The sequence below is a fragment of the Epargyreus clarus genome, unplaced genomic scaffold, assembly GCF_041222505.1.
Source record: "Epargyreus clarus isolate Ecla_fem2 unplaced genomic scaffold, WU_Ecla_fem_2.2 ptg000036l, whole genome shotgun sequence".
NCBI lineage: Eukaryota > Metazoa > Arthropoda > Insecta > Lepidoptera > Hesperiidae > Epargyreus > Epargyreus clarus.
Window position 1 is genome coordinate 4,698,262 of NW_027332241.1, and position 15,182 is coordinate 4,713,443.

At 36.2% G+C, this 15,182-nt stretch overlaps 1 protein-coding gene across 1 annotated transcript in view; it reads right to left on the bottom strand.

Moving 5' to 3' along the window:
• The window catches only part of hoe1 (OCA2 melanosomal transmembrane protein hoepel1), a 63,360-nt gene that overhangs the window by 10,167 nt on the left and 38,011 nt on the right, over positions 1 to 15,182 (bottom strand). Inside the window, exon 8 of the mRNA XM_073092584.1 lies at positions 10,525 to 10,728. Within this exon, the coding sequence (XP_072948685.1) occupies positions 10,525 to 10,728 (204 nt within the window). The remainder of the gene's footprint in view (positions 1 to 10,524; positions 10,729 to 15,182) is intronic.

Genomic DNA, 15,182 nt, shown 5'->3' on the forward strand with positions numbered 1-15,182 from the left:
TTCGGCCGTCCTGCTCACACGTTCGTCCTCGATCGTGTATGGTCTGATGCAAGAGCTGCAAAAGAAAACCAGTTGTTTAATGCCTAAGTCCAGAAGAGTTACACATTTTCTTGTAATACCGACTCGCACGTAAGAGGCCCGAACTGTTTATCAAAAACATGGCTTAAACTCTACGCATTTTCTTGCAATACCGACTCGCATGTAAAAAGCCCGAACTGTTGATCCGAACCAAGGCTTAAACTAGGTGATGTTCATATAGAATCACACTAGTTGTGTATTACCTAGGTTATAAATCTGCCCCAACAGTGTTCACCACGGATTTCTGTTGCAGGCATAGTTCATAAGGACTCTTTACATAAATGTCATATGCGCGACAGGTATTGAAGCGAATGCATTAGACCATTGTTAAATAATAAAACACACGGTTTAAACTAGGTGATGTTCATATAGGATCACTCTAGTCATGTATCACCGCAGTTTTTATACCTTGTTTACGATAACATTCGGCCAGTGCTCAACTCAAATTTACTCTAAAAATGCAATATTCACTCAATGTAATACATCCACCCAACATACATACATACATACACCCAACCATATGCATCACCAAGAGACACCCGCGAACATTACACTGCTCGAGGCATCTGCACTAATCCATCTTAACTACAGATAAATAAAAATCAAACTAAAAAAAGTTTCCTACACCTACAGTAATGACAACATCTAGCTGCCCACTTTACTTATGTCTGGATTCTAAGTCCAATAGTTAAATCTCCAACAACTATTGATTCGATAAAGTTACGCATCAGAATAACGACGTTTATCTTATTAGTCCATTTCGGAATGCTCAACAACCTGTTCAATAACTGTTATACTGATAGATAGATAGATCTATAGTTGGCCACTAAATGAATCTGTGCGACTCAAAATACTATTATAAAATTATTTTATTACTACTTAGTACTTCTTTTAATTATTACAATGTTATTTTATACAAATAGTTGCCTTTCCAATGTACGTCTTTTATCAACTGATGAAGCAGTATCAAAATAATAATATATCGTGAATATTTGAAATGAATGATATCAAAGTTAAAGACTAAATAATGGTAAACTAACCATGAATTTCACACAATATAACACGTATAAGTTGTATGAACCCAATTTTTTTACGTTATTTATCACAAATTCAAATTATTTCTTTCAAAGTAGGGCCACATAACCCACTTTTGAAAATCAGAAAGAAATTTCATTACATTAAATTGAATTTATATTCAGTTATAATAATACATACTATTACATGAATTTCAAAATTTAATTAACAAAGCAAAGGACCCATGCGTTCACGTCAGCGACATACTTGTCAATTGTGTATGGCTTAACTACTTAACTTTTTTTTTTTTTTTTATTTCACCAAAAGTTTTAAATTAAGATTCCCATAAGGAAGTTATAGTTTGGGCTATTTTACTGTAAAAGTTATGCATTATACTAAGGAAGATTTGCTAGACTTTACGCAAACGTCGTTTTTAAAAAAAAAATCAAATAATGTTATGGAAAGAATAAACACATTAAAATGGTCCGTTAATCTAAACGGAGTTTAAACAGACCTTGTCTTACATTGAGTTCCTCGGAAGCGGATTTTTTTTTCCGTAGGTAGTTATCAAACGGATAGTGTTATTGAATACACACTCGTAAACTACCTACCAAGAAAAATGACTTCAGAAACCGGCCATTATTTAACTATACTTATTTGTGTCTACAACTGATAAAAGATTTTTTTTAAACACGCTTTTATTTTTGCCACGCTTTTATTAACTTGACCTGTATGTATGTAACGGAATATTTGAATTCGATTTTTACCTACTTTGAACGGTCAGATTTATTTAAAAATTTTGAAATACCTATGACATGACATGATTTTAATAATCTTGTCCGATTCTAATTTTGTCTCATCACGATCGTCAGATTTAAAACTATAACTGTTTTACATAACATGTGGCTCCTTATCAATCACAACCTAAAATTTCTATGACCTGAAAAAGGTCTATTAAAGTTGATCATGATTTTATACCAGCCAGCCAAACAAACAGTTAGTCAAACTATCTTATGATACACCTTATTACCGAACAATTCATATTTATTATATATATTTCAAACGCCTCGGCTTCACCTGACTTTTATATAGTTTGTAATAAAAATTATATTAGTGCGTAATATCTATATAGATTATATTAATATAATATGTATCATTTACAACCAACACTCTCAAGGAGATGCTCGATGTTTCTATAGAGAAACCTAGACATTACGCAATTGTGAACCGTATGAAATTTATATGAAAAGTAAATTATTGTATAAGAAAATCCCATCGAAATGTACCTATGCTTTTATTTGATTACATTATTATTCATTTGGCTATGATATACATATAATAAGAATGAAATCTTCACGTGTTTACATCGAATATATTTGAAAAAGAAAAATTGTCTGTCGGTTTGTATATTTGAAAATGCATTAAAACCAAAACTACGAAGTCGATGTCAAAAGTATACATTTTTTTTAAAAAACATTACATGACCAGGTAATGGACAATTCCAAATTACTAACGTACTCCGTGATCTTGACAGAGGGCATTGTATAATTCAAATTATATTTTGAATCCACATGAACAAAGTCGCAGGCAAGACTCGTTTTAAAAATGCAATTCAAATTATATTTTGAATCCACATGAACAAAGTCGCAGGCAAGACTCGTTTTAAAAATGCAATTCAAATTATATTCTGACTCCACATGAACAAAGTCGCAGGCAAGACTCATTTTAAATATGGTATACAAGAGACTATCTAAATTTATGTAGGCTTCAGTGACCGTTTCTCACTTAATACGTATAATAACTTAATTGCTGTAACTTGTAAATAGAACTAAGCTCAAGTTATAAAAGCATCAATTTATTATTATTATTATTATTATTTTACTTAAAATAATTTATTCTCAATCCCATACAAAGTGGATCCCGTTTATCATTTCGTAAATGGCTCACATAATTAATAATATCGATAGTCTAAGCGTCTCAACGTTTAAGGTACAAACTTCATTTACCAGTATTTGATAGTGCCCAATTTTCAAACCAAAAGGACGTGTAATGTGTCAAATTCAAATTGAAATTTAAAGATTTAAAATTACGAGATGTAAAGAAATATTAATACAAAACGAAACGTTGCATACTAAATTTAAAACAGACATTTAATATTATGTATAAGTGAGTCAGTCTGAAGTAGAATGGGAGATAAGAGAGATATTTTTATATATAATATTCCAAAGACCGCTGCGCATAAGTTTCTCAGTTTTCTTATAGATCATTAACTAATGTGCATTTATACTTTATGGGAGTCAAAACACAGTAGTACACAGTACTGCGTGAATTCGCCTAGAATTGATGGAAATCTAAATTTGGCAACGTACGTATGCTTCTTTCATAACAATTACGTATCAAGTATATGAAATCAAAAGGAAACTTTCATTGATTTATAAAATGAAAATGTGAACAATGTAGATGTGAATGCAAGTTTATTTTTAAATATAGTCAATTAATATCCAAAAAAAAAAAAAAACAATAAACCTTAAACTCATTTACCATTTCCCTCCTGGGTACACTCAGCCACTCAATACCGTGGTCGTGATACTTTTTTGCAGGCAGTTAAATATGTACCACGTAGATATTATACATTTCTGTACAATTATGAATAATCAAAATTTTGCAACTTAATAAACGTGTCACTTATATCAAGTAGGTATACTGTACTCTGTAACTGCGTTTGTTGCTACCGCATAGTCCCTTCCATACAATAAAAACAAACGCATATACGTAAACCCCGTTTGAAACATTAAAAGTTATCAAAAATAAATTCAAATCTAACCTGTATGCAATTTCTGGCGTACATTAGCCTATATTAACAACCATTAGGTTCCCATATCTATAAAGCCTGACATTTAAGATTAAAGATCCTTAAAATATTTTCATAAGTACGTGTATTTCTATATATTTCAAAGTAGGTGTAACTTTAGAACAATTAGGATTTACTTTTTACACCACAGAATTTAACCAAATGGACAGATTTACCACAAGAACTGCCTTGCAAAATTACTTTTAGACACTTCTTCACAGAAAATGCACTTATTTTGAAGTAAACACCTCAGTTTACAATGTTAACAAGTAATTTGATAAGAGTAAAGTTTGTTCACAAAATTTAAGTATATCATTTTCAGAGGGTATTAACATTTCATTGAATTACTAGTCTCAATCTATCCATTTTCTTAATTCAAATGAGTTTTCCCTTACATCAACGACATTTATCTACCCCCATTTTTACTTATTCTACCAAGATGAATTCACATATGACATAATAATGTTTTAACTCACGGTTTTTATTCCTGTGTCAAGTATGTTCGTACTTACGAATCGCCGTCCATGATTGTGAGCTGGTTCTTGTACACTTCTGATGAAATCAAACTCATCTTGTAGGTCTTGAAGTCATGTAATAATATAGTCACATAAACGGTACAGAGTAACGATATAACAATTATACGTAAGTAAGTTCACACTAGTGATTAGAAGTATTATAACTACACAAGTATCTCCGTTATTCGACTGCTCTTGCTGAAGTCTCCGACCAGAATGTCGCTCTCTGTTAATTCGAGCGCCGCCAAGGTGTCGTCCCCACTTCACCTACCCGCATCTGTTTTTAAACTGTAGTATCAAATGAGTCACTTATTACTTTAATGTAACGTTATAAAAATGTGATATCGTTAATATCCAAGCTTCTTATTAACGACGATAACATTTATATATATATATATATATATATATATATATTTGTAGTGCCGCTTTTAAATACATGTTTCTTTCTTTCCTTCTTTCAAATAGGTGATGCCACGGAAGTCAAACCATAAAGGGTTCTGTCACCTTTAAAACGTGCCAATGCGTCTAATGCCGACATCAGATAGAACTCAAATTCTATCCAGCATTGATAATTAATGTTCATGGTATTCTACCAACACGTGGTCTGAATGCTCGTTTTCGACAAAAAAATATCAGTATTATACAATCTCCACTCTTGTAGAACATAATATAAAACAATGCCATGAATAATTGAATTAATTAGCATAAATCTTCAAATATATTACAGTGTTAACGCGTACTCACGTAAAATGTATTGTAATTATAAAAAACAATCATTATTAACAATTTTATTTTGTATTGTTAAAGCTTTTAGAGCGTAATTATGTGGCGGTTTCCCGCTGCTCGTCAAGAGATGGCGCTGCGTTTCTGAATCACGCTATCGAAGTTTTCTTAACATCTTGTATGAAATTTGAAATTGAAAACATCACACCTATTCAGGGTGATGTTTTCAATTGGGCCTTCAGAGCCAAATCCGTATCTATAAGGATTAGCCAAAAATGCTGAAATATATTACGAGGCCGATTTTGATAAAAACTATTGCATCATTAGTTTTTCAAATATATCATTCCCTAGCCGGGAATCGCAAAAGTTAATTTTGAAAAGAAACCCTGTATCATTCCATCGTCGAATAGTGTCGCTTATAAGGATCAAATTCTGGGAAGTTATGACATGATATAATAATACATGACACACTATAGGAAAAGGCTTATTTTGAAGAAAATTTAATTTTTTTCATATTCGTTGGCAACTAAGTTCCCGCCAATCATTAATTTAAACATTTTGCATATTAAAAATAGTTGGCCAAGTAAGAGTCGAACTCGCACATGAAGGGTTCCGTACCACCAACATTTTCATATATTTTTTATTTTCAGTATTTGTTATTATGGAACCCACTGAAGTAAATACATTGTGATATTACGGTTGAATAGATAAAGCGAAAAACGTCGAGAAATAGCGGTTTCTTGTATGGCGACCCCCAATTATTTTCAATATTTTTTTTTACTATTTGTTGTTATAGTTGCCGTCATGATGCATCCTCTGTAAAAATTTCAAGTGTGTACCTATTACGGTTCCAGAGATAGAGCCCTGTGACAGACGGACAGACAGCGAAGTCTTAGTAATAGGGTTCCGTTTTTACCCTTCGGGTACGGAACCCTAAAAATTAAGCAATAAAACAAGACAAAGGACGTTGTCTTATTTAATTGCTTATGTTTTATACTTATACGTGTTTAATGACATCTTTAACTGCATCGCAATTACTTGTAAAAGAACAACTTAACGTCAAGCTGATTGTGCTTAAAGAGCGTGAAATTATTATTACATATGCATGTTGGTTGTTTCTTATCTAAATATCTACTGTACAACATCATTTATTACCACCATTTGATGGGTTCAGGGTTCCCCTTTGTGGTTTGACTCCGGTGGCACCACCACCACGTCTATTTCTACTTTAGATGTGAAACATCTATAGCCGCACGTAAAACCGATTTCTGGCGTGGCGACGCTATACGATGGTATATATACAGTCTATATGCAGTAGTGTGTACGGTGTGGCGACGCATCGCCATGCGCAATCGAATTCAATAAATAGTCATCGTTATCTAGAAAAAAATCGTAATATTTTATTTTATCATTATGACATATTTAGTTCCTATCACAATATGTTCTTTTCTGCATATTACTTTTACAAAATAATGTCGATGTTTCACATCTGCCAGGCGTCCCGTGACGGCTCACAATATTTTTTTATAATTTTGCTTGCAGTCCACCTGGTGGCAAGTGGCTTTTGCCGCCCGTGGATACTGGTGATCAACTCCACATATGTTTCGATGCCTACCTGAGGTTGGCAACAGATACGTCGTTATCCCTGAGGACTAAGTTGGAACGCCTCGCATAGGTATGTTTTACTTACCACATCGTTTAAAGCTGAAGACAGCAGCGCTTAACATTGTTGTTATAAGGTGATGGTGGTAATAACAGTAGTCTTAAGCTGTTTTCTGGTTTGAAGGGTGTGGTAAGGGAGACTAGGGAGAATAGGTAACCGAGGCGTTCCAATTTAGTCCTCAAGGGTAACAACGTATGTGTAGTATTTTAGATAAGACAACTTATATGGAACTAGTTTTTGCCCGCGGCTTCGCCCGCGTTTAAAAGAAAATAATATGACATACTAACATACATTCATTCATTAGAACGACAGTGGCGCCATCTGGCGAAATTTGGTCGTACCAACTCTGAAACCTTCGTGGGCTCATGGACAACAACTTTGCTAAAGATCATCACTTGATCAAATGCAAAGTTTACGATTCAATCCTTACTAATATCGATTAAAATAATCGATTTTTTTGGTCCAAAAGATCGATTCCCCGATTAATCGATCTTAGATCGCCATCCGTAGTTCCCGTGGGATTTCCGGAATAAAAACTATCCTATGTTCTTTCTCGGGTCTCAGACTATCTTTGTACAAAATTTCAATAAAATCGGTTCAGTGGTTTAGGCGTGAAGAAAAGACAACCAGACAAACAGACAGACAGACAGAGTTATTTTCGGATTTATAATGTTAGTAAGGATTGATTACCGATATCTATGGACGGCAGTAGCCACTTACCATCTGGTAGATTGCATACAAATTTCCTTTTTCTATAAGTACTAAAAAATGTAGTAAGGAAGACAAAGGCGAGGCGTTTTAACTTAGTCCTGTTCTTATTTACTTTAAAAAGACGCTTTCTAAACTCACACTAGAATTCCCTGTATCTTGGTTACCACACACACACACACACACATAAAGACGACTACACAAACACCCAGACCCAAAGTAGACATCAAAATTCATCTTTCATATTTCTATCTGGTCGGGAATCGAACCCGGAACCCTCTGCGGGTCAGACCGGTATGGTCAACCATTAAACACCGGTATTAACTGGATTTAACCGGTTCTAACCGGAAATCAGAACGTACTAGAGTCAACTTGGCAAGATCTGAATAAATATGAAAGATAATTGTACCTACGGTTTAATAATATAACAATATAACAAATTATATAAATAATTGCACTTGCAACATACAGCAACGTGCAAGCGATTAGAGACACGTGTCTAGCTGTAAAAGATGAACTAGAAGCGAACAAAAATATTAGCAACCGAGTGTTTCGGCAAAGATTCGAACAAAAAAGACATTTCGTTCAATAATTTTCAACATAACGTTCAACAAATTTCAACAATAGGTTTCAACTAAAAATCTTTCGGCTCAAACGAAGCATTCGTTCGTGAACTTTTGGATTGCGTTCTGTTCGGTTCGTTTATTTATTATAAGGAGAATCCTACCATCAGGGTCTCACATATGTCGAGGATTTTCTTTTCCAGTTTAGATTCTCAAGCCAACACCAATACCACCTGGATTTTTTTTTATATTTGAACCTAACGATTAAGCAGACGTGCTACTTGATGAAAAATAGTCAACGTCGAGTATGAAAATTTGCAACACCACAGAGTTACCAATTGATGCATTGAAGGAGAGCTCTTTTTGCACCTTTTTTGAAGAAACCCATGTCATAGCGTTCCGGGAATACCTCAGAAGGAAGTTCATTCCACATCTTGCACGTTCGTAGCAAGACCGTGGATCATTCATATTGCATCATAATAAAGAGTAATATAATGTTATTTATTATAAAATTATAATATAATTAAAAATATACAGTCCCACCGTTTATTGGGTAGTTTCTGCATCTATTTTGTTTTACGCACCCCCATTGAATAAAAAATATTAATTAATACCATAGTTTAGTAAAGATTACTCACTCTTAACAAGAAAATGTAACCAGTTTTGACAATTGAAATTGTCACTAAATAACGTAAATTACACCATGACAGCCATTTAATGGCTGACAGAACTTTCAGCCGTTTAAGCCATTCAATGGCTTCCTTCAATTACAAGGCGGTGACATATCTATACTTATCTATGATTAATACAGACATACATTAACAGCTAACTTGTCCTAATGTTTCAATAAGTGTGTTAATCGCAAAATTTCAGGAAATTGTGTAAATTTTCAATTGAAAGAGATTCAGATCTATGGCCAATGTCAGATAAAAATCTAATTAATCTGTGATTAATTATAGATGTCTATGGACGGCAGGGACCACATACCATCAGGTGGACTGCATGCTCGCTTACTACTTAAATATATTTTATCGCGAACAGTACAACTATTGCCTTATATTCAATAATTCTACGCCGTTATGCCAGTGACGCATTTTTATCATCGTAACACATACTCAAATAGTATAATAATGTTGTTAATCTACATAACTACATATAAAAGTCATATAATAGCAGTAAGCGCTGCTGTGTTCTGGTTTGAAGGGTGTGGTAAGGGAGACATGCTGTTTTATGATATAGGAGTAGCAGACGAGCATGCAGTCCACCTGATGGTAAGTAGCTACTGCCGCCAATGGACAGCTGTAATCAATTCCAGATAAGAATAAATTCCTACCTGAGGTCGGCCACAGACGCGCCTTTACCCTTGAGGACTAAGCTGGAACGCCTCGGAAAAGTATATCTCCCTTACCACACCCTTCAAACCAGAACACAGCAGCGCTTAACATCGCTGTTTTTGGGGAGAAATAGATAAATACTTACCTGAGGCGTTACAACTTAGTTCTTCAGGGTAGCAAGGACTTAAAACATTTTTAGCTCTCGGATAGAGATGCATGAATAAATTATTACCCGACGCATTTCAAATTAGTCCTCACGGGTAGCGATACACTGCTTTTGTTATAGAGAAATATGTAAGTACTTCGAAGCGTTATAACTTAGTTCTTTAGGGTAGCAATGCCTAAAAATTTTTTTATCCGGGGCGTTATAACTTAGTTCTCAGGGGTAGCGGCGCATCTGTGGTCGACATCAGGTAGAATTCTAATCCTATCTGGAATTGATTACAGATGTCCATTGCCAGCAGGAGCCACTTACGATCCGATGGGCTGCATGCCCGTTTGCTAGCTCTTTTATAAAAATAGATGTCAATATGATGAAGATGTATTCAATAAAACTGATTTAAAAGATAGATGATTGTTATACCTGTTCTCTAGTAATTAAACTCGATTATTTCATTGATAAAACCTGTCGTCATATCGTATATAAATAGGAATTAATTACTTTAAGAACACGTGTAGAGAACACGAGATTTATCTATTGTTTATCTGTTTAATTTAAACTAAGTTTAATGTGATTCATCAACCCATTACTGTCCCACTGCTGCGCACGGGTCTCCTCTCAGAATGAGAAGGATTAGGCCATAGTCCACCGCACTGGCCAAGTGCGTATTGGTAGACTTCACATACCTTTGAGTTTTTTTTTTCTTTTAAGATTTCTCAGGTATACAGGTTTCCTCACGATGTTTTCCTTCACCGTGTAAGCAAGTGATAATTAATTTCTAATACGCATATAATTTTGAAAAATTAGCGTGCCTGGAATTTGAACCTCGAACCCCTCGTTCAAGAGGCCGAGTTTCTTAACCACTAGGCTATCACTGCTTTGTGTCCATAATCATTAGTCTATCTCATAACTCACCTCAAAAGTAAACACAGCGAGGAAGTCAAACATGCCGGTCTCCGCCATGATAGCCACTAGCAGCATCATGCTGAACAGCAGCAGCAGCGTCTCCATGTCCAGCCAGGAGACCAGCTGCTGCAGGCTCGGTCTCTCGCCGACAATCGCCAGGGTTGCGAGCGATGTGGTCGATATCAGCACTGCTGCCATCGTGCGATTTATGATCTATTGAAAGAAAAACAGTGGTTGTAGTTGTTGCATAAGACGTGGGTGACGTGGGCCAGCGGCCTCGCACCTCTAGTGGTCAACGAAAACAAAAAAAGGGCGCCCGAAATGAACCAATCACTGAAATACGTATTTGTCGGCGGCTATGTAACATTTGTATTTTTTTCTGATGGTAAGTGGCTACTGTCACCCATGGACATCTGTTGAACCTCAGGTAGGATTAGATTCCTATATGAGGTCAGCCACAGATGCGCCGCTATTCCTGAGGACTAAGCCGGAACTCCTCGGAAAATTATATCTCCCTTGCCACACCCTTCAAACCAGAACACAGCAGCGCTTAACACTGCTGTTACAACAGAAATAGGTGTGGCGGTGGTGCCGCCGGAGTCGAACCACAAAGGGTTCTACCACCTATCTTTAGAATGAAGTCGGTAAGCGCATAACTTTTCCTATCCAAAGTGTTATCATTAGTTTATGATAAATATTCATAATTATGGCAATTAATGTTTGTTTGATGTCATATTATATTTATCGTGTTACCATATTGACAGCTGATGTGTAACGTTTGACCTTTGGACATAAATCTTTCTCTATCTGTTTCTTTCTTTATCTTTTTTAAGTGAAAACTTCTTTAACGGCGTTGTGCACTTTTTGTGAACAGTGTTATAAGCGCTGCTGTGTTCTGGTTTGAAGGGTGTGGTAAAGTTGATGTACATTTCAAAGGCATTCCAGCTTAGTCCTCAAGGGTAGCGCCAGGGGCTATTTGGGGTTGATCACAGATGTCCATGGGCTACTTACCATCAGGTGGACTGCATGCTCGTCGGCTACCCCTATATTATGAAAGATAAGGAATACGTTCTTTCTACACTCACAGCCCCACACTAGGATTCCCTGTATCGTGGGTGCTATGGACACACACAGAGACAAAGGTATGTCTCGCCGGGGATCGAACCCGGAACCCTGCGCGTCAGACCGGTATGGTGACCGCTCCGTCACGCGGGTCATCAAAGGTCGACAGAGTTGCATTGCATTGAAAAGGAATTTGCCGAGATTGTAGTATAGATATTATATAATATGTTTGACGCTTTAGTTTGATATTTGTAGAATTTTAAGATAATGCCCTTTTGAACTCCGATTCCACTAAATAATTCATTCGTAACAATATATACCGATTACTGCTTAATAACATATATGCATATATATATATATATATATATATATATATATATATATATATAATAAGATATTTATTAATTATATCATATTAAACCGATATCCAGTAATGTTAGTATTCAGTTGTTAGTTAGTAATGCACATTGTTAAAGTTTGCTGTACTTATCTATAATTAAGATCATGTATAACATATTTTAAGGTTTAGTATTTAATCATAGTCAAACATGTATTCTTGTTGATAAGTCTTAATAAATAAATAAATAAATAAATAATAGCAAGTGACATAATTATTTGAAGCGTCCTAATTTAGTCCTCAGTTTTTAAGGTTATAGAACCCTTTGTTATTGAATACTCAATACACCACCGCCTTACCTATTTCTGTATTATAAAGGCAGTGTTAAGCGCTGCTGTGTTCTAGTTTCAAGTGTGATAAAATTGACATACTTATCTAAGACGTTTGAACTTCCTCAGAGGTGGAACGGGTAAGAGGTAGAAGAGGCCGACCTCAGGTACAACTCTAACCCTTGCTTGACCACTTACCATCAGGTAGACTACATACTAGTTTTCTAACCTTTATATTTAAAATAAAAACACCTTGTCGCGCTGGGATCTTAAGATAAATCACCAATACCAGAAACCACGCGCTCCCTTACAAATCAGCGCTTTAAGCTCCTAAAGAATACCTTAAAATCAATCAAAGCACATCATAATAACGGAAAAATGTCAGAACAAAGACGAATAGGGAAAAAAGTGCTGGCTGCGAAACATTCAGGAATGGACCGGAATATCAAGTGCAACTGCGTTACCGCTTCTAAGGTCTAAGTAGCCTCATATGTAAGTCAGGTAGAATCCACGCCCTTCCACCTAAACCCAAAAACTTCATACTGAACCTATTTTGAAGGTACATTCAAAGGCTGACAAATGATGGCATAAGAAGTAACTTAAGCTAATTTTTTACCGATTTCGAAACGAGGTTCTGTATTTGACCGCTATGTATGTATGTGTGTGTATATATGTAAAAACTACTCCTCCAATTTGGATTCTTTTTTATATTTTGATTTAATTATTAATTATGTCTCTGCGCAAAAAATACCATGATGTTCCCCCAACAAAAAATGTCAAAAATGTGTTTTCGTCAAAATTACTGAAACTTTATTTACATTATGACTGAAACATAATAAGTGATCACACACACTAACCTCGAATATAATCAGCACGTACAACCCACACAGGAGCAGGCACGCGTAGATGACGCCCGTGCTGACATCTAGCGGGTTCAGGTCGTAGCTCATCGTGAAGGGCGTGCTACTCTGCGCCGTGGTCCTCATCCGAAGGGCATACACGCTGGCGTCCTAACTCAAGCCGATTACAGATGCCTTACCACTTCTAAGGACTAACACGCCTTATATGTAAGTCAGGCAGAATCCACGCCCTTCCACCCAAACCCAAAAACTTCACACTGGACCTATTTTGAAGGTACTTTCAACGGCTTATGACGTCATACTTTTGATCTCATTAGGAGTAACTTAAGCTGCAGACTCATTACCGACTTAAAAGAGCAGGTTCTGTATTCGACCGCTATGTATGTAAGTATGTATGTATGTATGTTCGCGACTTTCTCAAATCTACTCATCCAATTTGGATGTGATTTTGGTCATATTTTAAATTAGCAGTTATTGCTAGGGGAAAAAATATACCAAGACATTTCCCCAACAACTACTTTCAAAAAATGTTATTTTGTCAAAATTGCTTAAAAATATATTTAAATGAGGACACTTTCTAAACACAGAGGAAACTGCAGCACACGTTACAAAATATAACAAGTGGTCACACACACTAACCTCGAATATAATCAGCACGTACAACCCACACAGGAGCAAGCACGCGTAGATGACGCCCGTGCTGACATCTAGCGGGTTCAAGGTGTAGCTCATCGTGAAGGGCGTGCTACTCTGCGCCGTGGTCCTCATTCGAAGGGCATACACGCTGGAGTCCTACCTCAAGCCGATCACAGATGCCTTACCACTTCTAAGAACTAAGACGCCTTATTTGTAAGTCAGGCAGAATCCACGCCCTTCCACCCAAACCCAAAAACTTCACACTGGACCTATTTTGAAGGTACTTTCAACGGCTTATGACGTCATACCTATGATCTCATAAGGAGTAACTTAAGCTGCAGACTCTTTACCGACTTAAAAGAGCAGGTTCTGTATTCGACCGCTATGTATGTATGTATGTATGTATGTATGTATGAATGTATGTATGTATGTATGAATGTTTGTATGTCTGCGATTTTCTGAAAAACTACTCATCCAATTTGGATGGGATTTTGGTCATACTTTAAATTAGCCGTTATTTCTAGGGCAAAAAAATAAACCAAGACATTTCCCCAACTGACAACTACTTTCAAAAAATGTTATTTTGTCAAAATTGCTGAAAATATACATTTTTAAACGCAGAAGAAACTGCAGTACACGTTACAAAATATAACAACACACACACTAACCTCGAATATAATCAGCACGTACAGCCCACACAGGAGCAGGCACGCGTAGATGACGCCCGTGCTGACATCTAGCGGGTTCAAAGTGTAGCTCATCGTGAAGGGCGTCGTGCTCTGCGCCGTGGTCCTCATCCGAAGGGCATACACACTGGAGTCTTACCTCAAGCCTACAGATGCCTTACCACTTCTAAGGACTAAGACGCCTTATATGTAAGTCAGGTAGAATCCACGCCCTTCCACTGACACCCAATAACTTCACGCTGAATCCATTTTGAAGGTACTTTCAACGGCTTATGACGTCATACCTACGATCTCATAAGGAGTAACTTAAGCTGCAGACTCTTTACCGACTTAAAAGAGCAGGTTCTGTATTCGACCGCTATGTATGTATGTATGTATGAATGTTTGTATGTTCGCGACTTTCTCAAATCTACTCGTCCAATTTGGATGGGATTTTGGTCATATTTTAAATTAACAGTTATTGCTAGGGGAAAAAATAAACCAAGACATTTCCCCAACTGACAACTACTTTCAAAAAATGTTATTTTGTCAAAATTGCTGAAAATATATTAATATGATGACACATATTTAAACACAGAAGAAACTGCAGCACACGTTACAAAATATAACATCACACACACTAACCTCGAATATAATCAGCACGTACAGCCCACACAGGAGCAGGCACGCGTAGATGACGCCCGTGCTGACATCTAGCGGGTTCAAGGTGTAGCTCATCGTGAAGGGCGTGCTACTCTGTGCCGTGGTCCTCATCCGA